Here is a 27592-nt window from a genome sequence, read left to right on the forward strand (position 1 = left end):
TGTCCTGGATGGTGTTGAGCTTTTTGAGTGTTGTTGGAGCTGCACTCATCCAGGCAAGTGGAGAGTATTCCATTACATTCCTGACTTGTGCCTTGTAGATGGTGGACAGGCTTTGGAGAGGTCAGGAGGTGAATTACTCGCCGTTGGATTCCTAGCTTTTGACCTCCCCTGATAGCCACAGTATTAAGTTGGCTAGTTCAGTTCAGTTTCTGATCAATGGTAACCCCCAGGATGTTGGTTGTGGGAGATTCAGTGATGGTAATGTCAAGGGGTGATGGTTAGATCCACTCTTGTAGGAGATGGCCATTGCCTGACACTTCTGTGGCACAAATGTAACTTGCCACTTGTCAGCCCAAGCCTGGATATTGTCCAGGTCTTGCTCCATTTGGACACAGACTGCTTCATTATCTGAGGTGTCGCAAATGGTGGCCTCAACTCCAGGTTTTTGTGTCCGCCATGTCGCCAGCTTCCTTCTGATTAAACAACAGAACTGCTGCTGTTGGACTTTGACAATTTACAAAAAACAAATCTGAGATGACAACTATTTGAATCGAAGACTCTCTTGTTAATCAGAAAGGGAAGACTCTCTTGTTAATCAGAAAGGGTGGATACTGTCCACTAATTGGAGTTCCTCAGGGTAGTGTCCTAGGCCAAACCACCTTCAGCTGCTTCATCAATGACCTGCCGAGAGAGCGGGAAGATCAGATGAATTCTTGGATGGAGAGATGGTGTGGCAGGGAGGAGTTCAGATTCTTGAGGCCGGTTCTGGGGAAGGTGGGACCTGTACAAAGTGGGCGGGTTGCACCCAGGCAGAACTGGAATCAATGTCTTGGTTAAAGAATCAATTCCAGGTGAGATGGGATGATATACTAAACGGATCAACAAACGAGGCTTTATGGGTTGAACATGGAAATAAAAAAGGGACAGTCACACTACAGTCTCCCAAATTGTGAAAGGGAGATGGAAGATCAAATATGTAGGCACATTTCTGCCTGCAAGAACAAGAGGGCAATAATAGTAGACTTTAACCATCCCAATATCAATTGGGATTCAAATTATATAAGGGGAGCTGAGGGAAAAAAATTCATGCAGTGTGTCCAGGAAATTATTTTCATTTAATTAGTAAAAACCCAATTTGAGGAGCTGCAATTCTAGACCTAGCCTTGGGAACGAAGAAGGACAAGTGGATGAAGTGATAGTTAGCTTGGGGATCGTGACCACAATTCTGTTAGATTCAGTATTGCCATGGAAAGGGACAGAGATAAAGTAGGAGTAAAAATTTTGAACTGGGGGGGAACGACAAATTTTACAGAAATTTTACAGAAATCACTGCTAGAGAATAAATCTGGGGAAAACCAGTGGGAAGCACTAAAAGGCGAGATCCTAAAGGTGCAAAGTAGATATATCCCCTCCAAAAATAAGAGTGGTACTGCCAAATCTAGACAGTCCTGGTTGTCTAGAGGAATGCAGGGTAAGATCAAACAGAAAAAAAAGAGCATATGATCGGCACAAAGAACTAAGCACCGCAGATTGCCTAAGAAATGCAGGGACAAATATAAAAAGAAATAAGGAAATCAAAGAGAGGGCATGAAAAAAGATTAGCAAGTGAAGTTAAAAAAAAAACCCAAGATGTTTCACCAATGTATTAATGGTAAACAAATAGTTCAGGAAAAAGTGGAACGTATCAGAGATGAAGAAGGGAACTTGTGTGTAGATGCAGAGGCTGTGGAAAGGTTTTTAATGAATATTTTGTCTTCATGTTTACAAAGGAAATGGATGATGCAGATATAGTAGTCCAGGAGGAACATTGTGAGACATTGGAGGGTTAATCATAAAGAGAGAGGAAGTACTCAAAGAGTTGAAATCCTTGAAAGGTGATAAATCGCCAGGGCCAGATGGATTGTTTCCAAGGCTACTGTAGGAGGTCAGGGTGGAGATAACAGATTCTCTGAGATAATTTTCTGATCCTCAGCAGACACAGGGGAGGTACTGGAGGACTGGATAAATGCAAACATTGTTGCATTGTTTGAAAAGGGATCGAAGGAAATGCCAAACAATTATAGGACAGTTAGTAGTGGGCAAATTGCTAGAATCAATCCTGAGAGATCGGATTAATTGTCACATAGAAAGGCATGGGCTAGTCAGGGATAGTCCGCATGGATTTGTAAAGGAAGATCTTGCTTCACAAATTTGATTGAATTCTTTGAGGAAGGGACAAGAAGGGTTGGTAAAGCTAGTGCAGTGGATGTGGTGTACATGGATTTTAGCAAGGTGTTGGACAAAGTCCCACATGGCAAATTGGTCAAGAAAGTGAAAGCCCATGGAATACAGGGCAATGTGGCAAACTGGATAAAAAGATGGCTTAGTAACAGGAAACAAAGGGTGATGGTCGATGGCTGCCCTTGCAATTGGAAAGTTGTTTCAAGTGATACAATAATAATAATTAATAATCGCTTATTGTCACAAGTAGGCTTCAATGAAGTTACTGTGAAGCGCCCCTATTCGGCACATTCTGGCGCCTGTTCGGGGAGGCCGGTACGGGAATTGAACCCGCGCTGCTGGCATTGCTAAACCAGCCCCTATTCTGCAGGTATTCCGCAGGGCTTGGTTTTCGGACCCTCACTGTTTGTGTTATATATTAACGATTTGGATGTGAACGTGGGTAGCACGATTGGGATATTTGCAGAGGACACAAAGATTGGTCGAGTGGTGGACAGTATAGAGGATAGCTATAATTTCCAAAATGATGTAGATGAATTGGTGGAGTGGATGATAATGTGGCAGATGGAATTTAACACAGAAGTGTGAGGTCATGCATTTAGGGAGGTCAAACAGTTATGGGGAGTACACAAAAAATTGGAATATACTAAGAGGGGTCGATGAGGTGATAGATCTTGACATATAGGTACATAGGTCCCTAAAGGCAGCAATTCAAGTAGACAAGGCTGTTAAGAAAGCATATGGAATGCTCTCCTTCACTGGCAGAGGTATATGATATAAAAGTTAGGATATAATGTTGGAATTGTATAAAACACTGGTGAGGCCACAATGGAGTATTGTGTGCAATACTGGTTACCACATTACAGGAAGGACATTACTGCTCTGGAGAGAGTGCTGGGGAGGTTTACAGGAATGTTGCTAGGGCTAGAAAAGTGTAGCTATGAGGAGAGATTGGATCAGTTGGGGTTATTTTCCTTGGAACAAAGAAGGCTGAGAGTGACTTAATTGAGGTGTACAAAATTATGAGGGGACGAGATAGAGTGGACAGGATAAAACTGTTTCCCCTGATGGAGAATTCTAGAACCAGAGGACATAGATTCAGGATAAGTGGCAGAAAGTGTAGAGGGGACATGAGGAAGAACGTTTTTTGCAGAGGGTAGTGGGAGTCTGGAATTCACTGCCCGAGTTAGTGGTGGAGGCAGAGGCCCTAAAGTGGCCTCCTTCTGTGCTGTAACTTTTCTATAATTCTGTGATTCTATTCTATATCGCCTCTCTCTGCTATGCTACACAAACCATGGTGTTCGAAATGGATTTTCTGCCGTAAAAATTGTTGTGATACTGTATGCATGCCATTGTGATGTAAAGGCGTTCGGCCAAGCAAATGTTAATGTGGGATTGGAGAATAGCACCGCCCACAGTATAAGATATAGAGTCACATGGTAAGAGACTCACATGGTAAGAAAGAACACTCTGGAAGCAGTCTACTTGTATGGAAACATGTAAATAGTTAAAGACTAACAATGAATCAATTATAGAGTCCCTACAGTGCAAAAGGAGGCCATTTGGCCCCTCTGCACTGACCCCCCGAAAGAGCACCCTACCCTTCATGTTTAAGCATACAAGTCTCAAGACCTCCTCATTGAGACATCTAAAGAATCCACAACACAGATGACTTCTTATTGATTGTTATCAAATGCAACAGATTGACTAGCTTTGCCTTCCAGCGTTGCATGTCCTTTTAGCCAGATGATGTTCAATAAGTGATGAAAAAATAAAGGAAAGCTTTTTGACAATCTTTGCTTGAGATTGTAATTACATATTAATTGACTGTTTAATTGCTTTCAGGTGGATGGCATTAACTGAAGATTCACTATTACCTATAGATAGGAGAAGATGGGTTGGGGGCAGGGTGGGGTTATTTGATCCAAATGTTTGCCCCTCTTCCATGATTATATTCATATCCGGGTGTCCCTGGAGAGGGAGGACGCGGTGTTTGTTGGTATGCTTGGGGCCTGGGCTGGAGCCATCAAACCCAGAAACACCATTTTAATTTAATGAGATAAGTTTCCTTTCAAGTTTTGTCTTGTTACAGGTTTTCCTTCAAGGGGATTTTAAATTTGTTGGTAAGTTTATTTTTCAGTTTTAAAAGAGTATCTAGAGGCAGATTTAAACTATGGTGATGTTTGGTGGTATCTGGAATCGAGCAGCCCGCTTGATTGGCACACCATCCAAACCGTCACCATTCAACAACCTCTATCCCCGACACGCAGTAACAGCCGTGTGTACCATCTACATGCTGACCTGTAAGAACTCACCAAGCCTCTTGAGACAGTGCCTTCCAAATCCACAACCTATGCCATCTAGAAGGACAAGGGCAGCAGACAGATGGGAAAACCACCACCTGGAGGTTCCCCTCAAAGTCACTCACCATCCTGGCTTGGCAATATATCGCCGTTCCTTCACGGTCACTGGGTCAAAATCCTGGAACTTCCTCCCTAACAGCACTGTAGGTGGACCTACACCACATGGACTGCATCGATTCAAGAGTTCCCAAGGGGAAATTAGGGATGGGCAATAAATTCTGGTCCAGCCAGTGATGTTCACACCCTGTGAAAGAATAAAAAAATGTAAAAGCTTATAAGTAGGTAAAGACGGTTCTAGCCCTATCCCTTACTACCCAGCTATTTTAAATGTAATTGAGAGTGCACAGCTTCTTCTTCAAAACCAGAATAACAATTAACCTGATTACGTGTGCGTCACCAAATTGGCACGCTTACTGATATTCTAGCCGATTCTGTATGAGACAAAAACCATAATTTCTTATTTCCATTACAAAATTAGCTTGGCTTCTGATGGTTTCACAAGATGAAAATATTTTATTATTTAAGAAAATAAGGGATAAGCTAGTCAGGAGAAATAAAGATAGCAAATATTGGAAAAACCTCAGCAGGTCAGGCAGCATCTGTGGAGAGTGTTAACACGTCATGGATACATTTGTCCTGTAATCAGCTGGGGAGAGGGCAGGGGCTTCTGGGCAGTGAGCATGGAAGGGAGATGGCTCTAAAAATCCAACTGGGCTAATGACCATCCCATCAGTCTTCTCACCATCATCAGCGGAGTGATGGAAGGGGGTCATCAATAGGGCTATCAAGGGGCACATAGTCAGCAATAACCTGCTCGTGGACACCTAGTTTGGGTTCCGCCAGGGTCACTCAGCTCCTGACCTCATTACAACCTTGGTTCAAACATGGACAAAAGAGCTGAATGCCAGAGGTTAGGTGCGAGTGACTGCCCTTGACATCAAGGCAGCATTTGACCGATTATGGCATCAAGGAGCCATAGCGAAACTGGAGTCAATGGGAATCAGGGGGGAAACTCTCTGCTGGTTGGAGTCATACCTAGCACAAAGGAAGATGGTTGTGATGGTTGGAGGTCAATCATCTCAGCTTCAGGACATCACTGCAGGAATTCCTCACGGTAGTGTCCTAGGCCCAACCATCTTCAACTGCTTCACCAATGACATTCTCTCGATCATAACATAGAACATAGAACATACAGTGCAGAAGGAGGCCATTCGGCCCATCGATTCTGCACCGACCCACTTCCACCTTATCCCCATAACCCAATAACCCCTCCTAACCTTTTTGGTCACTAGGGGCAATTTATCATGGCCAATCCACCTAACCTGCATGTCTTTGGACTGTGGGAGGAAACCGGAGCACCCGGAGGAAACCCACGCAGACACAGGGAGAACGTGCAAACTCCGCACAGACAGTGACCCAGCGGGGAATCGAATCTGAGACCCTGGCACTGTGAAGCCTCAGTGCTATCCACTTGTGCTACCGTGCTGCCCAAAGAGAGGGCAGCATGATAAGGTTAGGAGTAGGGATGTTTGCAGATGACTGAACAATGTTCAGCACCATTCGTGACTCCTCAGATCATTGTCCATGTCCAAATGCAGCAAGACCTGGACAATATCCAGGCTTGGGTTGACAAGTGGCAAGTTACATTTGTGCCACACAAGTGCTAGGCAATGACCATCTCCAAGAAAAGTGAATCTAACCATTTCCCCTTGACATTCAATGGCATTTGCATTGCTGAATCCCCCACATTTAATATCCGGGGGGGGGGTTACTGTTGACCAGAAACTGAACAATAGCCCCATGATAATTTGATTGTTGACAGATTCCTGGCTGAGTGAAATACATTTCTTTCACACTGTTGGTTTTACTCCTCTTCTGACTGGGAGACCAGGGCTCCCTATTTGGGGGGACATTACTTTCTTGTTTGCTGGTGGCTGAAATAACTTGTATTATTTTACTTAGCTCTGCTGATAGTGTGATCCTTTTCCTGTGCCAGTCAGTATTGAAACATATTGCACTTACGGCAAATGCACGCAACAGGTACCGGCATAACACTGCATACTCCCATGACCTTGAACAACAGGAATGATAAATGATTCTGTCCATTGGCTCCAGCAAGACCATGTGTGATCTGCATTGAAAACCACATGCCATCTTACCTCAGCAAGGATGCATTCCTGTTACCCTGACAGGTGCCCCAAATGGGGGCAGAGTCAGGCAGATGTGGGGACACAGGAACATAGACCAGCATGCGTAAGCCATTTAGTCCCTCAAGCTTGCTCCACCATTCACCAACAACAGGGGGCTGATCTTCTAACCCACGCGGCAAATGCAGCAGCAACTTTTAAACATTGGCTGGCATGTTTCAACGGGTACATCAGGACGGCCCCGACTACCCCCACGGAGGAACAGAAAATGCAAGTCCTCTACTCAAGGGTGAGCCCAGAAATCTACATGCTTATCGAAGATGCGGACGGTTTCGAGGACGCAATGACTTTGTTAAAAGAGCACTACGTCCGCACGGTGAATCAGGTATACGCTCGGCATCTTTTAGCTACCAGACGGCAGATCCCAGGGGAATCACTGGACGATTTTTCCCACGCATTGTTAGTGTTAGGTAGAAACTGTAACTGTCCACAAGTCTCAGCCAATGACCACACCGAACTCTAAATAAGGGATGCTTTTGTTGCGGGCATGCTGTCCTCTAAAATCCGCCAGCGACTGCTGGAAAACGACACGCTTGAGCTTAAAGAGGCACGGAAACTTGCGCACTCCCTAGATGTAGCCTCCCGCAATGCCCAGGCCTACGTTCCCAACCGCGCGGTACCCGCATGGATAGGGTGGACCCCACCTGCTGCCGATTCCAAAGCACCCCTAAATTCCCCACAAGCTTGTGCAGTGCGGCAGCCAGGAAACCCCGGGGGGGGGCGATGCTATTATTGCGAGCAAAACAAACACCCCCGGCAACGCTGCCTGGCCTCATCAGCAATGTGCAAGGGCTGCGGGAAGAAGGGGCACCTCGTGGCAGTATGCCAGGCCCTGTCGGCCGCTGCTGTCGCCACAGGCGAACCGGGCCCGCTGCCATTCCTCTCCTCACAGGCCATGTGCGATTCATGGGGGCAGCCATCTTGGATGACGTCTCAGGACCCCGACTCGGGTGGCCGTGTATCGCCCGACGAGATCTCTCAGCTTCTGTCACAATTTGCCTCAGTGACACTGGACCAGTCTCGGCCCCGAACGCTTTCAACCGCAACGGCATCGGTACTCATCAACGGGCATAAGACATCCTGCTTGATCGACTCTGGGAGCACGGAGAACTTCATCCATCCCAATAGGGTGAGACACTGTTCCCTCGCTGTACACCCGATTAACCAAAAGATCGCCCTGGCCTCTGGGTCCCACTCTGTGGAGATCCGGGGGCACAGCATAGCCAACCTCACGGTCCAGGGCGTGGAGTTCAATAACTTCCGACTCGATGTCCTCCCCCATCTCTGCGCTGCCACACTCCTGGGACTGTACTTCCAGTGTAACCTGCAAAGTTTAACGTTCACATTCGTCGGCCCCATAACCCCCCTCACTGCGGCTTCGCGACACTCAAGGTCGACCCGCCTTCCCTGTTTGCAAACCTTACCCCTGATTGCAAACCCATCGCCACCAGGAGCAGACAGTACAGTGCCCAGGACCAGACCTTCATTAGGTCGGAAGTACAACGTTTACTAAAGGAAGACATTTTCAAGGCCAGCAACAGCCCCTGGAGAGCTCAAGTGGTGGTTGTAAAGACCGGGGAGAAACATAGGATGGTCATAGAAAACAGTCAGACCATCAACAGGTTAACGCAGCTCGACGCGTACCCTCTCCCCTGCATATCTGAAATGGTCAACATGATAGCGCAATACAAGGTTTTCTCCACAGTAGACCTTAAATCAGCCTACCACCAGCTCCCCATTCGCCCGGATGACTGGATGAGCAGCTCTACCACTTTGGTGTCACAAATGGGGTCTCGGTCTTCCAACGGGAGATGGTTGACCGGTATGGTCTGCGGGCCACGTTCCCGTACCTCGACAATGTCACCATCTGCGGCCCCGACCAGCAGGACAACGACACCAACCTCCGCAAATTCCTACATACCGCAAAAGTCCTTAACTTAACCTATAACAAGGACAAATGCGTGTTTAGCACCGATCGCCTAGCCATCCTCGGCTACGTAGTGCATGATGGAGTCATAGGCCCAGATCCCGAACGCATGCGCCCCCTCATGGAGTTTCCCCTACCCCACTGCCCCAAGGCCCTGAAATGTTGCCTGGGCTTCTTTTCTTATTACGCCCAGTGGGTCCCCAATTATGCGGATAAGGCCCGCCCACTAATCCAGTCCATGGTTTTTCCCCTAATCGGCAGAGGCCCGCCAGGCTTTCAGTCGCATCAAAGCAGACATGGCCAGGGCGACGATGCATGCAATCGATGAGTCCCTCCCCTTCCAGGTCGAGAGCGACGCATCAGACGTAGCTCTGGCTGCCACCCTCAATCGGGCGGGCAGACCCGTGGCCTTCTTTTCACGCACCCATCACGCCTCCGAAATCCGCCATTCCTCTGTCGAGAAGGAGGCCCAAGCCATCGTCGAAGCTGTGCGGCATTGGAGGCATTACGTGGCCTGCAGGAGATTCACTCTCCCCACTGACCAACGGTCGGTAGCCTTCATGTTTGACAATGCACAGCGGGGCAAAATTAAGAATGCTAAGATCTTACGGTGGAGGATTGAGCTCTCCACCTATAATTACAAGATCTTGTATTGTCCCGGGAAGCTCAACGAGCCTCCTGATGCCCTGTCTCACGGCACTTGTGCCACTGTACAAGTAGACCGACTCCGGACCCGCCATGACAACCTCTGCCACCCGGGGGTCACCCTGTTCTTCCACTTTGATAAAACCCGCAATCTGCCCTACTCCATCGAGGAGGTCAGGGCCGTAACCAGAAACTGCCAAATCTGTGCGGAGTGCAAGCTGCACTTCTACAGGCCAGAGAAAGCGCACCTGGTGAAGGCTTCCCGCCCCTTTGAACGCCTCAGCGTGGATTTCGAAGGGCCCCTTCCCTCCATGACAGCAACATGTAATTCTTAAACATGATTGATGAGTACTCCCGGTTCCCTTTCGCCATCCCCTGTCCCGACATGATGACTGCCACCATCATTAAAGCCCTCCACAGCATCTTTACCTTGTTTGGTTTCCCCGCCTACATCCATAGCGATAGGGGGTCCTCCTTCATGAGTGACGAGCTGCGTCAATTCCTGCTCAGCAAGGGCATTGCCTCCAGCAGGACGACCAGTTACAACCCCCGGGGAAACGGGCAGGTAGAGAGGGAGAACGGGACGGTCTGGAAGGCCGTCCCACTGGCCCTACAGTCCAAGAATCTCCCAGTGTCCCAATGGCAGGAGGTCCTCCCCGATGCACTTCACTCCATCCGATCACTACTGTGCACTACTACCAATGAAACACCCCATGAAGGTCTCCTTGCCTTCCCTAGGATGTCCTCCTCGGGGACCTCGCTCCCAACATGGCTGGCAGCCCCCGGACCCGTCCTACTCCGCAAACACGTACGGGCCCACAAGTCGGACCCATTGGTCAAGAGGGTACATCTCCTCCATGCTTACCCCCAGTACGCCTATGTGGCGCACCCCGATGGCCGACAAGAAATGGTCTCCCTCCGGGATCTGGCCCCTGCTGGCTCCCCACCCTCACACCCCCCCCCCCCCCCCCCCCTTCCAACCCCAACCATTTTCTCACCGGCGCACACTACCGCAGCCCCCTTCCCAGGAGGATCCATCCTCCCACTGGCCCCATCCGGATGCGATGAAGCTGAAAATGACATGCTCCCAGAGCCACGGATGCCTGAGCCGACACCAGCATCACCGCCGGGAATGCGATGATCGCAGAGGACGATCAGGGCCCCCGACCGGCTGATAGTTTCATTGTAAAATGAACTTGTAAATAATTGTCTGTAAATATGTGTATTGCATGTAAAGGCACCGAAGGGTACCGCTATAACCTCTACCACTGTAAAAGCAAGGTCGCCACCCCTACCGGACTCTTTTTTAAACAGGGGGTGAATGTGGTAGGCTATATTAGGGGTATTGCAGTACCTAGGTGGGATGTACCTTATACTGTAGTATGAGTGGTGGAACCTGCCTGCTGGTTCCACCCAGCAGGCAGAGCATAAGAGTCTGTGTTTCACCCGCAGCAGTCATTCTGTACCGGAGCTGCTGGGGTAACTACTTGTTCATTAAAGCCTTCAATTGAACTACAATCCCGCTTCAGTAGTGATTGATCATGCATCAGGTATAAAGAGCAGTCGCCCTAGAAAGCTGTTTTGCTTGTTTGTTCTGGAGCAGATGTGAATTTGTGAGATTCTTTATCATGCCATGGCATGTTTGTAGTCTTGTCATTGTTTCGCAGTGTGCTGTGGCATTGTCCTTCACGTGCAGAGTTCTACCATGTTGTGCAGGTCGTTGTTTCATTGTTTCTGTCGTTTCTGTCTTGGTTGTTTTCGTTGTCGTTCTTCTTGTTGATTCTGTTTTTGTTGTTTTCGCTTTTATTCTTGTTCTTTTTCTTGTTGTGCTTGTTGTTTCTGGGATGCTTCTTGATGCTTTTGTTGTTCTTGTTGCACTGCATGTTGTTTTTGTTGTTGCCGTTGTTGTTCTTGTTTCTGCTGTGCTTCTTGCATTTTTTGTTGTTCTTGTTGCGCTCAATGAGTGTACCATGTGGATGATTTGAGTCATTATCACACTTATTGAACATAGAACATAGAAAATACAGCACAGAACAGGCCCTTCGGCCCACGATGTTCTGCCGATCCTTTGTCCTAGATTAATCATAGATTATCATTGAATTTACGGTGCAGAAGGAGGCCATTCGGCCCTTTGAGTCAGCACCAGCTCTTGGAAAGAGCCCCCTACCCAAACTCAACACCTCCACACAACTCCAAGGGCAATTTTGGACACTAAGGGCAATTTATCATGGCCAATCCACCTAACCTGCACATCTTTGGACTGTGGGAGGAAACCGGAGCACCCGGAGGAAACCCATGCACACACAGGGAGGACGTGCAGACTCCGCACAGACAGTGACCCAAGCCGGAATCGAACCTGGGACCCTGGAACTGTGAAGCAATTGTGCTATCCACAATGCTACCGTGCTGCCCTTAAGAACAAATAAATCTACACTATATCATTTTACCGTAATCCATGTACCTATCCAATAGCTGCTTGAAGGTCCCTAATGTTTCTGACTCAACTATTTCCACAGGCAGTGCATTCCATGCCCCCTCTACTCTCTGGGTAAAGAACCTACCTCTGATATCCCTCCTATATCTTCCACCTTTCACCTTAAATTTATGTCCCCTTGTAATGGTTTGTTCTACCCGGGGGAAAAGTCTCTGACTGTCTACTCTATCTATTCCCCTGATCATCTTATAAACCTCTATCAAGTCACCCCTCATCCTTCTCCATTCTAATGAGAAAAGGCCTAGCACCCTCAACCTTTCCTCGTAAGACCAACTCTCCATTCCTGGCAACATCCTGGTAAATCTTCCTTTGCACCTTTTCCAAAGCTTCCACATCCTTCCTAAAATGAGGCGACCAGAACTGTACACAGTACTCCAAATGTGGCCTTACCAAAGTTTTGTACAGCTGCATCATCACCTCACGGCTCTAAAATTCAATCCCTCTATTAATGAACGCGAGCACACCATAGGCCTTCTTCACAGCTCTATCCACTTGAGTGGCAACTTTCAAAGATGTATGAACATAGACCCCAAGATCTCTCTGCTCCTCCACATTGCCAAGAACTCTACCGTTAACCCTGTATTCCGCATTCATATTTGTCCTTCCAAAATGGACAACCTCACACTTTTCAGGGTTAAACTCCATCTGCCACTTCTCAGCCCAGCTCTGCATCCTATCTATATCTCTTTGCAGCCGACAACAGCCCTCCTTACTATCCACAACTCCACCAATCTTCGTATCGTCTGCAAATTTACTGACCCACCCTTCAACTCCCTCATCCAAGTCATTAATGAAAATCACAAACAGCAGAGGACCCAGAACTGATCCCTGCGGTACGCCACTGGTAACTGGGATCCAGGCTGAATATTTGCCATCCACCACCACTCTGACTTCTATCGGTTAACCAGTTTGTTATCCAACTGGCCAAATTTCCCACTATCCCATGCCTCCTTACTTTCTGCAGAAGCCTACCATGGGGAACCTTATCAAATGCCTTACTAAAATCCATGTACACTACATCCACTGCTTTACCCTCATCCACATGCTTGGTCACCTCCTCAAATTCAATAAGACTTGTATGGCAAGACCTACCCCTCACAAATCCGTGCTGACTATCCCTAATCAAGCAGTGTCTTTCCAGATGTTCAGAAATCCTATCCTTCAGTACCCTTTCCATTACTTTGCCTACCACCGAAGTAAGACTAACTGGCCTGTAATTCCCAGGGTTATCCCTAGTCCCTTTTTTGAACAGGGGCACGACATTCGCCACTCTCCAATCCCCTGGTACCACCCCTGTTGACAGTGAGGACGAAAAGATCATTGCCAACGGCTCTGCAATTTCATCTCCTCTCCTATCTCTTCAGAGTCAATACACAATCTCCCGCTACTGTCCTTGATCGGACCTACCCTCGCTCTAGTCATTCTCATATTTCTCACATTTGTGTAAAAAACCTTGGGGTTTTCCTTGATCCTGCCCGCCAAAGATTGTTCATGCCCTCTCTTAGCTCTCCTAATCCCTTTATTCAGTTCCCTCCTGGCTATCTTGTATCCCTCCAACGCCCTGTCTGAACCTTGTTTCCTCAGCCTTACATAAGTCTCCTTTTTCCTCTTAACAAGACATTCAACCTCTCTTGTCAACCATGGTTCCCTCACTCGACCATCTCTTCCCTGCCTGACAGGGACATACATATCAAGGACATGTAGTACCTGTTCCTTGAACAAGTTGCACATTTCACTTGTGTCCTTCCCTGACAGCCTATGTTCCCAACTTATGCACTTCAGTTCTTGTCTGACAACATCGTATTTACCCTTCCCCCAATTGTAAACCTTGCCCTGTTGCACGCACCTATCCCTCTCCATTACTAAAGTGAAAGTCACAGAATTGTGATCACTATCTCCAAAATGCTCCCCCACTAACAAATCTATCACTTGCCCTGGTTCATTACCCAGTACTAAATCCAATATTGCCCCTCCTCTGGTCGGACAATCTACATACTGTGTCAGAAAAGCTTCCTGGACACACTGCACAAACACCACCCCATCCAAACTATTTGATCTAAAGAGTTTCCACTCAATATTTGGGAAGTTAAAGTCACCCATGACTACTACACTGTGACTTCTGCACCTTTCCAAAATCTGTTTCCCAATCTGTTCCTCCACATCTCTGTGCTACTATTGGGGGGCCTATAGAAAACTCCTAACAAGATGACTGCTCCTTTCCTATTTCTGACTTCAACCCACACTACCTCAGTAGGCAGATACTCCTCGAACTGCCTTTCTGCAGCTGTTATACGATCTCTAATTAACAATGCCACCTCCCCACCTCTTTTACCACCTTCCCTAATCTTATTGAAGCATCTATAACCAGGGACCTCCAACAACCATTTCTGCCCCTCTTCTATCCAGGTTTCTGTGATGGCCACCACATCGTAGTCCCAAGTACCGATCCATGCCTTAAGTTCACCCACCATATTCCTGATGCTTCTTGCGTTGAAGTATACACACTTCAACACATCTCCGTGCCTACAAGTACTCTCCTTTGTCAGTGTTCCCTTCCCTACTGCCTCATTACACACTTTGGCGTCCTGAATATCGGCTACCTTAGTTGCTGGACTACAAATCCGGTTCCCATTCCCCTGCCAAATTAGTTTAAACCCTCCCGAAGAGTACTAGAAAACCTCCCTCCCAGGATATTGGTGCCTCTCTGGTTGAGATGCAACCCGTCCTGCTTGTACAGGTCCCACCTTCCCCAGAATGCGCTCCAATTATCCAAATACCTGAAGCCCTCCTTCCTACACCATTCCTGCAGCCACGTGTTCAACTGCACTCTCTCCCTATTCCTAGCCTCGCTATCACGTGGCACCGGCAACAAACCAGAGATGACAACTCTGTCTGTCCTGGCTTTTAACTTCCAGCCTAACTCCCTAAACTTGTTTATTACCTCCACACCCCTTTTCCTACCTATGTCGTTGGTACCAATGTGCACCACGACTTCTGGCTGCTCCCCCTCCCCCTTAAGGATCCTGAACACGATCCGAGACATCCCTGGCCCTGGCACCCGGGAGGCAACATACCTTCCGGGAGTCTCGCCCGCGACCACAGAATCTCCTATCTATTCCCCTAACCATTGAATCTCCTACAACTATTGCTTTTCTATTCTCCCCCATTCCCTTCTGAGCCCCAGAGCCAGACTCAGTGCCAGAGACCTGGCCGCTCGGGCCTTCCCCCGGTAGGTCAACCCCCCAACAGCATCCAAAACGGTATAGTTGTTTTGAAGGGGAACGGCCACGAGGGATCCCTGCACTGTCTGCCTGTTTGTTTTTTTCCCCCTGACTGTAACCCAGCTATTCTTGTCCTGTACCTTGGGTGTGGTTACCTCCCTGTAACTCTTCTCAATCACCCCCTCTGCCTCCCGGATGATACGAAGTTCATCCATCTTCAGCTCCAGTTCCCTAACACGGTCTTTGAGGAGCTGAGGTTGGGTGCACTTCCCGCAGGTATAGTCAGCGGGGACACCGGGGGTATCCCTCACCACCCACATCCTACAGGAGGAGCATGCAACTGGCCTAGCCTCCATCCCTTCTTACCTGACAGAATATAGCTGCCCTGTGGACTAACTAGATCTCCGCCCTCCAACTCTGCTCCCAGTCAGCTACAGTTTCTGTAAACTCCTGGCTCTCTTCTCACTCTTTGCAGAAATGTCGGAAACAAAATGAAAGGAGCACCTTACTCCCTCCTCACCTAACTCCCTCGGTCACCAAACTCTTACCATAGCACTCAAAATGCACCAAATTCAGCACTCTATACAAACAAAGTCTGCACTGTAGGGAATCACTTTTATACTGTGAATCTAGCCTCTGAAAACTGGCCTAATCCAATTAACTAATTAACAAGCTCCAGCTGCAAGTGCCTACAAGTAGACTTGCAGTTATTGGTGTTCGTGTCCTTTGTGGTATCTGCTACATTGAGCATTTCTGCTTGAGAATTGTGAGAATGATCTGATGTTGCATTGATGCTGGTGACATCAGTCATTTGTGGTGGATTCGATTCCTCTTCTTTGCGTACTTGGTACTCCCCTTCTAGAGTCATTTCTGGTTCACTTGAATCATCATTGATTTCTAGGTGCTCCTCTTTTGGAGTCATTTCAGGTTCATTTGGATCATCTGTGATCTCTTTGTGCTCCTTTTCTGGAGTCAAAATCTTCACGATTTCATTTTGTTGTGGTCTCTCTGGACTCTTGGTGCTTCTCTTCTGGAGTCAAAATCTTCAAGCTTTCAATTGACGTGGTCTCTCTGGACTCATAGGTGGCCCTCCTCTGATTATTGAGTGCTTCTGTGCAGACGAGCTGAGATCTGTCAGTCTCGCTGTGATCCTGCACATCCTGTATGGGAATTGTGATTTCTTCGTCACTTGTCTCCCATACAGTGGGTAGACATTCAGTGTCTTCTTCTGGTGGCTCAAATAAGCTTGATAGATCTTCATGGTCTTGTACATGCATGACGTTCGCTATGGAGTGTTTGCCTGCTTCCATTTTTGAGTCTGTCACCGAGCTGTCTGTGGAGGCTTGCATCACTCTCTTTGTGGAGGCTTGCGCCACTCTCTTTGTGCAGGCTTGCATCGCTCTCTTTGTGGAGTCCTTCATCGCTCTCTCTGTGGAGACCTTCATCGCTCCCTCTGTGGAGTTTGTCATTGCTCTCTCTGTGGAGTCTGTCATCGCTCTCTCTGTGGAGCCTGTCATCGCTCTCTCTGTGGAGTCTGTCATCGCTCTCTCTGTGGAGTCTGTCATCGCTCTCTCTGTGGTGGCTGTCATCGCTCTCTCTGTGGAGTCTGTCATCGCTCTCTCTGTGGAGTCTGTCATCGCTCTCTCTGTGGAGTCTGTCATCGCTCTCTCTGTGGAGTCTGTCATCACTGTCTCTGTGGAGTCTGTCATCGCTCTCTCTGTGGTGGCTGTCATCGCTCGCTCTGTGGAGTCTGTCATCGCTCTCTCTGTGGAGTCTGTCATCGCTCTCTCTGTGGAGTCTGTCATCGCTGTCTCTGTGGAGTCTGTCATCGCTCTCTCTGTGGAGTCTGTCATCGCTCTCTCTGTGGAGTCTGTCATCACTCTCTCTGTGGAGTCTGTCATCGCTCTCTTTGTGGAGTCGTGCAGTGTTCTCGCTGTAGAGTCGATCTGTGCTCTCTCAACAGAGTCGTTCTGTGCTCTCTCTGTGGCGTCGTCTTCGTCTTGGGTATTGCTGTCATCCAATGTATCGACGATCTGCCATGGCACCATGGTATTGGATTCATCGACCATGAGAAGAGTCGTATTGAGCTTTTCAACTTTGTTGCTGATGCTGTGATCAGGATCTCCGAATAACTCAGCCATGTCTGAGCAGTATTGTGTGTATTGTTCGTTGGACAAATCATCGCTTTCTGTTTCGGAGTTGTGATCGTTCTCTTCATGTTCAATGAACATCTTGTGTGGAGGCTGGGACCCTTCGTGGTGCGTGGACCACTCTCTGTTTCTTGGCGTCAGGCCGCAACATAATCCTGCACTCACGAGTTGGGATATCATATATGCTGGGCTGAAGATTCCCCAATCCGAAGAACTCATCGTCGGGGTCTTCATGGCACAACACCTCTGGTTGCGGTTCGGATTTGGTATTGGGGTAGCCACCTCCCAAGATGAAATCTTCGTCTGAGTCGTAGTCTACAAGGACCATATCATCTTCGAGGGCATTGCTAACTGCTTGTTCCAGGGTGTTGTGACAGTTATTTTCAACTGCTGGTGTAAGTTCGGGCATTGTTCTGTCTTTTGAGGCAAGAAAATTGGGTTTTGCAGCTTTAAATTTCTTTTTGTTCATTTTCGTGCATTTCCTTTTTAAGTGGGCGTGGTCCTGGTCCTCTGACATTGTGACGCTCGTGATATCATGCGTAGGACTCGATTTCCCATGCACACTCTGAGTTTCCTGTACTGTGCGCTCTTTTCGCAACTGCGCATGTGCGTCTCCTTTCTCAAGATGGCTGCCGCTCAGAACTTCCATCAATCATGCCTCTGCCTCGTGGTAAGTTTTGGCGCCGTTTTTTCCGATTTTCTTTTCTAGACACTGATTCTGTGTTGAAGATTGACAGGATTGATTTTGTTTTTGTTCATAAGCAAGGCATTTTTGTATAGCGGTTTCTAGAGTTAGATGCTTATTTTGTGATAGTTCTTCCGTCAAATTTTTATCAGATAGTCCCGAATTAATTGATGCATTATCACAGTGTCTCTGAAATCAGCATAATCACAGCCTTGTGGTATTAACTTGAGATTTGTAATAAAATCAGAAATGGGCCCTCAGCTGCCATGGAGTTCCAACAAGTTCCATCGAATCAGTTAGTCGTCGAGGATCCATTTGCTGCGAAGTCTTCCACAGTCGAATATCCGGTTTAAGTTTTTCTTCTCTTGCTGGTGTCTAGCTAGCTTTCTGAAATCACTCGTGGTACCATATGTTATTCTCTAAGTCTGAATAAAGATTGTAGACTTCCAGTTAACACAAATACTTTATTCAATGGGTTTGTTCTGTTTCCAGAGCTTAACTAGATATAATACAGTCAAGAGGTATGACCAGTGAAGCTAAGGTAAGCTGCCTATGCTGAGCTGTCTCTGTGTGCTGCTGCTCACTAGCCCTGTGCTTCTGAAAGAGGCGGATCCTACCTTGGGCTGGACCCTTCATACCCGTCTCCGATGCCCTCTAGTGATGCTGTGGTTGTTACATCTGTCTGCAGTCCCTGGTGTATGTGCAGATGTATGTACAGATGTACAGATCACTACAGGGGCATGATCAAGAATGATAAGATCTTGAGGTGGAGGATCGAACTCTCCACCTATAATTACGATATAGTATATCGTCCTGGGAAGCTCCATGAGCCCCCAGATGCCCTGTCCTGCAGCACATGCACCAGCGCGCAAGGTGACCGACTACGTGCTATCCACGATGACCTCTGCCACCCGGCTTCTCCACTACATCAAGGCCCGCAACCTGCCCTACTCCACTGAGGAAATCCACCTCCGGGGCCTCTCTTCCGCCCTGGCTGAAGACACCGGGGCCCGTCCTGCTCCGCAAACACGTCAGGAGCCATAAGTCCGACCCCCTGGTCGAGAGGGTCCAGCTCCTACCCTCCAACCCCCAGTACGCATACATCGAACACCCCGACGGCCGACAGGATACGGTCTCCCTCCGGGACCTGGCACCCACAGGTTCCACTACCACCGCCACCCCATCTTACCCCGCCCAAACTATGCTGACCAGTGCCCCCGCCCGTACATGACACCCGCACCCCCTCCCGCCCATCATTCCCCCTTCACCGACCCACAGGAATGAAGCCCCAGAAGACACGCTCCCGGAGTCGACGTCTGTGCCTGCACTGGCGACTTCACTACCGATGCCAGCACGGCTGAGTTCGACGCCCGGGCCAACTGCGATACCAGAGCTTCGGCGATCACAGCGCACAATCCGTGCGCCGGACAGGCTGAACTTACGAACCCTTCACCCCCGCCGGTCTTCATTTTTTTAACAGGGAGTGAATGTGGTGAATGTATTGCTGTAACAATTCACCATGTGCATATCTGTATTACGCTGATGCCCATGTGGGCTCCACCTATGGACCATTGTAAGGTATTACCTATGATGTAGCATGTTGGGGCCTGTGTGGGCTCCGCCCCTGGCTCCACCCCTTGAGGGGAGGTATAAAGAGCAGTCGACCTGTAGGCGGCTCCCACTAACAGATCAGTCGCAGGCAGGCACTGTTCTAGTTGATTAAAGCCACAGTTTACTTCTACTCCTGGTTTCATGTGAATTGATGGTCGCATCAGAGGGGACGCTGTGTTTGTTGGTGAAGGTGGTCGAAATGGTGAAAAAGAGGCCAGAAAATGGTGGACAAATTCAGCAGGTCAGGCAGCATCTGTGGAGCGAGAAACAGAGTTTCATGTTGCTGACCTGGTGAAAGGTTAAAGAATTAACTCTGTTTCTCTCTCCACAGATGCTGCCAGACCTGTTGGGTTTTTCCAGCTTTTCTGCTTTTATTTCAGATTTCCAGCATCCGCAGTATTTTGCTGGGGTGAGATGGGGCAAGGTTTTTCTGGAGTATAAAACTGACATAAAATGTATTTTCTAGCAGTGTAAAATTCTGTGTAATTCTACATCAAATTTACTTAATCTTTATTCCTGCTCTTCTCTCCTTATCACAATGCAGTTTGTTCCAGGTTAGCTCATGTCCTCCTCCTGTTTACTGTGATCTGACTATGTAGACTTACCATTTCTTTTGCTCAGTTACTTCCCATCCAGATGAGGTGGCAAGGATTCCCTCTCCTTTTACAGGTAAGCATTTCATTCTGTCCACTGTTTCATTTTGTGAACTATTTATTCTTACACAATATTTTACTAACAGTGTCTGCACTCCAGTTTGTAATTGAGATGTAGGGGTTTTTAAGAAATTACAAGGAAGAAAGAGAGCGATAGAGACTGAAAGAGAGATTTAAGGAGGGAATTCAGGAGGGTCTGGGCAGCTGAAGGCACGGCCACCCATAGTTGACCAATTAAAATTGAGGGTATACATGAGGCCAGAATTAGACGAGTGTTGATATCTTGGAGGGATGTGTGGTTAGGGGAATTGCAGAGATGGGAAATAGCCAGACGACAAGGAGTTTGAAAATATACATGATAATTTTAAAATGGAGGTTGTCATTGGGCCGGGAGCCAATATTGGTCAGTGAGCTCAGAGGGTGGTAGGGAAATAAGATGCAGAGTTACAGGGCTTGAGTGGGGGAATGGGGCTGACTGGATTGCTCTACAAAATTGACTTGTACCCAATGGGTCAAATAGCCTCCTTCTGAGCCATAAAAACACAAAGTATAATAGTAATCTTTTTATTGTCACAAGTAGGCTTACATTGACACTGCAATGAAGTTACTGTGAAAAGCCCCTAGTCGCCACATTCCGGCGCCTGTTCGGGTACACAGAGGGAGAATTCAGAATTCTCAGCTCGTAGGGGAATTGAACCCACGTGTCATGATATTCAAGTGAACATCACAGCACATAAACACATACATAATGATAGACAGAGCAACGGACCAATTAGCACACATAACACGACAGCCAATCACAGACAAAAGCATACACAGTACAAAACAAGAAACACGTCACTTCCTGGGCAGTCCATTAGGAGACGGCACAGGGCAAGGACCTCAAAGCCAGACACTCACACAGTCACCACGTGCTGAGTACCAAGTTTGTTGTATAAATAGTTTAACAGAATAAAACTGCGTTGTACCAATCGCAACCGTGTTGGTTCGTCTGTATCTCAGAGCACCGAACACATCATGGTACCAGAAGTGAATCGAAACCTACCCACAAATCTGCCATCCTGTGCCATGGACACCGTCAACACACCGCAGCCGTTGCAAGTCGCTGGGAACCTGGGCATAAATTGACGCTCTTCAAGCAGCGCTTCAAACTCTTCATGGAAGCCAACGAAAAACAGGGCGCCTCGGACAAAAGGAAGATTGCCATCCTCCTCACCACCGCAGGTCAGCACGCCATCCATGTATACAACTCCCTGGTGTTCGCGGAAGGCGAGGACAAATCTAAGTATGACACGGTCCTCCTCAAGCTCGACCAACACTTCAACGTTGAGGTCAACGAGAGCTTTGAGAGGTATGTCTTCCAGCAGCGCCTGCAAGGTAAGGATGAGCTCTTTCAGTCCTTCCTGACGCATCTCCGCATACTCGCGCAGTCCTGCGATTACGACACCACCTCAGAGTCCATGATCCGGGACCAGATCGTTTTTGGGGTTGCCTCCTGCAGCCTACGCCAGCAGCTTCTAAAAATAAAAGGCCTGACCTTATCATCTGCAGTTGAAGCCTGTGTCCTGCACGAGAACGTGACTAGCCGCTATGCCCAATTTCAGGCGAACAAATCGGCGCGGAGGGGGTCCTACGCGACCGGATCGGAGAGCCAGGCGACCCACGAGGCCGAACGGGTCCAGGCGATTGAGTTTCTCCCGGCCCGCGGCCCGGACGAGGGCGGCCGTTTCGCGCGCTTTTTGAGGCCTCCCGTGCTTGTGCGCGCCAAAACACTGAGGGACGTGATGCGCAGGTGCGCTCGACGCAAGACCGAACTGCGCATGCGCAGTGGCGTAACGAACACCATGACGTCACGACGTGCGGCAACTGCGGAGCTGCACATTTAAAAGGGCAATGTCCCACAAAAACCCGACAATGCCTACGCTGTGGCAAGGTAGGCCACTACGCTGCTTACTGTCAAGCAGCTCAACCTGTCAATCTTCCACAACTCCGACAACCTCGCAGGGACGTGCGGACCATTCAGCCTCCACATTATGACATCCAAACCGATAACACAGATGAACGAGACGCCTTCCGGGTTGCGGTCATTGATGGGAACCGGGTCAACACAATCAATCCGGGCGATGAATGGTGTGCCACCCTGACGGTCAACCGATTGCCGATCACTTTCCGCCTGGACACTGGCGCCTCTGCCAACCTCATAGCATGGTCAGCCTTCTACGCCATGAAGGTCAGACCACCAATCCGGCCGTCCCGGTGTAGGATGGTCGACTACAACGGGAACATTATCCCGGCTATGGGATCCTGCCAGGTCCAGGTGACACACAACACACACACGGCCACACTCTCGTTTGAGATTTCGAGATAGTCGGCTCATTGAAGGACTCCCTGCTGGGCGCACAGGCATGCAAGGCTCTCCACCTCGTGCAACGAGTCCTCTCACGCTCTCCAGACGGCACATCTGACTTCCCGGATGCAGAGTTTAACGCACAGCTCCAATCGCTCCTCGCCCACAACCAGGAGGCATTCGAGGGCATGGGAACACTGCCATACACCTACTGAATTCGCCTCAAACCGGACGCCATCCCAGTCATTCACGCACCTCGCAGGGCTCCTGCGCCACTTAAAGACTGCCTCAAGCAGCAGCTGCAGGATCTCCAGGACAAAGGGTTCCTATCCAGGGTCACCAGCAGGAGCCCACGCTGTGGGTCAGCTCTATGGTGTGTGTCAAGAAGCCCTCTGGCGAGCTCCGTATCTGTATTGACCCCAAAGACCTCAATAATAATATCATGAGGGAACATTATCCCATACCCAAACAGGAGGAGATCACCAGTGAAATGGCCCAGGCGAAAATATTTACGAAACTGGATGCTTCTAAGGGGTTTTGGCAGATCCAACTCGATCCCTCCAGCCGAAAGCTATGCACCTTCAACACCCCTTTCGGCAGGTTCTGCTACAAGAGGATGCCATTTGGTATCATCTCGGCATCCGAGGTCTTTCATAGGATCATGGAGCAGATGATGGAAGGCATCGAAGGGGTGCGCGTATATGTGGACGACGTCATCATCTGGTCCACCACACCACAGGAGCACATATATCGTCTCCAACGCGTTTTTGCCCTCATACGGGAAAACGGCCAGCGCCTCAACCGAGCCAAGTGTTCCTTTGGCCAGACCGAGTTGAAGTTTCTGGGGGACCATATCTCCCGGTCAGGGGTCCGTCCGGATGCAGACAAGGTGAGCGCCATCACAGCCATGCCGCAGCCTGCTGACAAGAAAGCAATGCTACGCTTCCTTGGCATGGTCAACTTCCTGGGGAAGTTCATTCCCAACCTTGCCTCCCACATGACGGCTCTGCGGCACCTCGTCAAAAAGTCCACAGAGTTCCAGTGGCAACACACACACCAGCTGGAATGGGAGGAGCTCAAACGCAAACTCACCACTGCACTGGTATTGGCGTTTTTCGACACGTCTCATGCCACCAAAATCTCAACTGATGCCAGCCAATACGGCATTGGAGCAGTGCTCCTGCAGCGGGATGACACGGCGTCATGGGCCCCAGTTGCCTATGCATCGCGGGCCATGACCCCCACAGAGCAGCGCTACACGCAGATCGAAAAGGAGTGCCTGCGCTTGCTAACCGGTTTAGACAAGTGCCATGATTATGTATATGGTCTTCTCCTGTTCACTGTCGAAACTGACCACCGCCCCCTGGTCAGCATAATAAACAAGGACCTGAACGAGATGACCCCTCACCTCCAGCGCATCCTACTTAAACTCAGGAGGTACGACTTCCAACTGGTCTACACTCCAGGGAAGGACCTCATCGTGGCGGATGCCCTATCCAGAGCAGTGAGCACGCTGCCAGATGCGGAGGGGTTCGTATGTCAGGTCGAGGCGCAGGTGGCCTTGACAGTGGCAAATCTGCCGGCTGACGACTCCAGTCTGGCCTGTATTCGCCGAGAGACTGCGGCTGACCCCCCTTCTACAGAATGTGATGCGCCACATGACGGGAGGGTGGCTTATAGGGCAGTGCCCGCAGTCCTACAATGTCCGAGATGACCTGGCCGTCATTGATGGTGTCCTTCTGAAGCTGGACCGGATTGTGATTCCGCACAGCATGCGCAAGTTCTCGACCAACTACACGAAGGCCACTTGGGGGTCGAGAAGTGCAGACGGAGGGCCCGAGAGGCGGTATACTGGCCGGGCATCAGTGACGATATTGCCAACATGGTGCTCAACTGTACAAACTGCGAAAGGTTTCAGCTGGTGCAACCTCCTGAAACGCTTCAGCCCCATGCGCTGGTGACGTCCCCCTGGGCGAAGGTGGGTGTAGACCTGTTTCACGCGCTCGGCAGGGACTATGTCATCATAGTTGACTACTTCTCCAACTACCCAGAAGTCATACGCCTGCACGATTTGACGTCGTCCGCTGTCACCCGGGCCTGCAAAGACACCTTTGCTCGCCAGGGCATTCCGATGACTGTCATGTCGGACAATGGGCCCTGTTTCGCCAGCCAGGAATGGTCATTGTTTGCTACCTCGTATGGCTTCACACACGTGACGTCCAGCCCTCTGCATCCCCAGTCAAATGGAAAGGCGGAGAAGGGCATTCACATTGCCAAGTGGCTCTTCTGCAAGGCTGCTGCTGCCGGGTCGGACTTCAACCTCGCCCTGCTGGCCTATCGCTCGGCCCCACTAGCCACTGGTCTCTCACCAGCACAGCTGCTGATGGGTCACGCCCTCAGAACCACTGTGCCTTCCATTCTGGCGCCCACAACAGACCATGTTCCGGTACTGCATGGGATGCAACTGCAGCGCGGTCGCCAGAAGAGATTGTACGACACAAGGGCAACTGATCTTCCCGCCCTGGCCCCTGGAGACGATGTCCGCATCCACCTACCAGAAGGTGGCTGGTCAGCACCTGCCGAAGTTCTCCGACGCGTGGCTCCCCGCTCGTTCCTGGTACGCATGCCTGATGGATCCGTGCGTAGGCGCAATCGCCGGGCTCTTCGCCTACTTCCATGCTCGCAACGAGACCTTACACTGACACCGTGTCCTCCTGAGGTTCCTGATCGCGACATCGTGGAGCTGCCTGTTACCACACCCCTTCCGTCGCCGCCGTGGCCAGGCCCGTTCCTCAGCCGGTGGTTCCCGACCCACCCTTGAGGCGGTCAACCCGAATTTGTCGCCCACCTACTAGACTGGACTTATGAGACTGTTTACACGTTGAACTCTTGCAACCACTGTTTTAACATGTCCATGTTTTTCTCGGTACAGGCATTCGTTTCATCGTTCCACATTTCCACGTTGTTTTCTTTTTGTTATGATACAACCTCGTTAGCATGTCACACCCGACATCGCCCTTTGTATATAGTTAAGCCCCATGTACATGCTGTAAATATTACACGCACACACACATTTAGCTGCACTCAGGACACATTTCTATTTATAACCACGTAGGCACATAATCTTGTAAAGAAACGGGGGATGTCATGATATTCAAGTGAACATCACAGCACATAAACACATACATAGTGATAGACAGAGCAACGGACCAATTAGCACACATAACACGACAGCCAATCACAGACAAGAGCATACACAGTACAAAACAAGAAACACGACACTTCCTGGGCAGTCCATTAGGAGACGGCACAGGGCAAGGACCTCAAAGCCAGACACTCACACAGTCACCACGTACTGAGTACCAAGTTTGTTGTATAAATAGTTTAACAGAATAAAACTGCGTTGTACCAATCGCAACCGTGTTGGTTCGTCTGTATCTCAGAGCACCCAACCCATCACCGCGCTGCTGGCCTTGTTCTGCATCACAAACCAGCTGTCTAGCCCACTGAGCTAAACCAGTTAGCCCATCCTCACCTACTAATGGGAATCCCCGATTGATTGGTACGAGTCAGTGTATAGAAAGCGAGGGCAGCATGGTGGTACAGTGGTTAGCACTGGAACTATGGCGCTGAGGATCCAGGTTTGAATCCCGGCCCTGGGTCACTGTCCTTGTGGAGTTTGCACATTCTCCCCGTGTCTGCGTGGGTTTCACCCCCACTACCCAAAGATGTGCAGGTGAGGTGGATTGGCAATGCTAAATTGGCCCTTAATTGGAAAAAAAATAATTGGGTACGCTAAATTTACCAAAAAAAAGTGTTTAGAAAGCAAAGCTTTCGATGAGCTCCCAAACTGCCACACCAGAAGTCGTTACACCCTCTATAATTTACCCTCTTTGTTGAGGGCATTGCCCCACATTTCCCCCCTCCCTCCCCACTTTAAGACAGCATGCTGAACATTTTGACAGTAATTGTGTGTATGCGGTGCATTCCCACAGATTCTTGAAGGTGAGAGGACAAGTGGACAAGTTGGTCAAGAAAACATATGGGGTGGGATTCTCCGTTGACGGGATCCTCCGCTTCATCGGCAGCGTACTCATGGCTGCGGATTTCCCAGTGGTGACCACAATGGAAAACCCCATTGGCCGGCTGCCGGGACAGAGGATTCCACAGCCGGCGGGGCGTGCTAGACCAGAAAATGGGTCTGGTGGGATGGGGAATCCCTCCCATGGAATATTTTTCTTTCTTGGGTGAGGTATTGAATACAGTAGCAGGATTTAATGCTGGAACTGTATAAAACGCTGGTTAGGCCACAGCTAGAATTTTGTGTACAGTTCTGGTCACCACATCACAGGAAGGACATCATTGTTCTGGAGAGGAGATTTACAAAAATGTTGCCAGGGCTTGAACATTGCAGTTGTGAGGAATGATTGGATAGGCTAGGGTTGTTTTCCTTAGAACAGTGGAGGCTGACTGGTGACCTAATTGAGGTGTACAAAATTGTGGGTAGACAGGAAAGACTTGTTTCCCCTAGTGGAGGGCTCAACTAGCAGGAAGCATAGGTTTAAGGCACTTGGTAGGTGAATTGGAGAGGTTATTAGGAAAAGTCTTCACTCTGAGAGTGGTGGGTGCCTGGAATTTGTTGCCTGATTTGGGGTTGGAGGCAGAAACCCTCAACACATTTCAAAGGTAGCTGGATCTACACCTGGAGTGGTGTAACCTGCCAGGCTGCAGACTGGGTGCCAGAAAGTGGTGTTGGAATGGGCAGCTTGTTTTTTCAGCCAGTGTAGACATGATGGGCTGAATGACCTCCTTCATTGACATAACCTTTCAATGGAGTCTGTGCAGCTGGGTTAGTTAGCCTGAGCCAATAATGTAGCTAATGGGAAGGTTTAAATATGAAGTGCAGCTTCAGATGAAGTTCACAATCACAGAATTGTTTTGGAGCAGAAGGAGGCCATTCAGCCGATCCTGCCTGCACCAGCTCTCCAAATAAGCATTCTGACTTTGTGCCACGTTCGGAGGAAAATGCTAGTTTATCGGTCGGGCTTACTGAAGGTCGAAACAAATGT

General features: G+C 49.1%; 1 protein-coding gene across 4 annotated transcripts in view; it reads left to right on the forward strand.

The window, feature by feature from the left end:
• ppef1 (protein phosphatase, EF-hand calcium binding domain 1) overlaps positions 1-27592 on the forward strand; it is a 275391-nt gene that overhangs the window by 82894 nt on the left and 164905 nt on the right. For 2 of the 4 annotated variants that reach the window (XM_072514414.1, XM_072514417.1), the window contains exon 3: positions 20145-20192. The exons of the other annotated variants lie outside the window; for them this stretch is intronic. In XM_072514414.1, coding sequence (XP_072370515.1) covers positions 20145-20192 — 48 coding nt within the window. The remainder of the gene's footprint in view (positions 1-20144; positions 20193-27592) is intronic. 4 annotated transcript variants of the gene reach the window in all.

This window comes from Scyliorhinus torazame, chromosome 8 (genome assembly GCF_047496885.1).
Source record: "Scyliorhinus torazame isolate Kashiwa2021f chromosome 8, sScyTor2.1, whole genome shotgun sequence".
NCBI classification, from domain to species: Eukaryota; Metazoa; Chordata; class Chondrichthyes; order Carcharhiniformes; family Scyliorhinidae; genus Scyliorhinus; species Scyliorhinus torazame.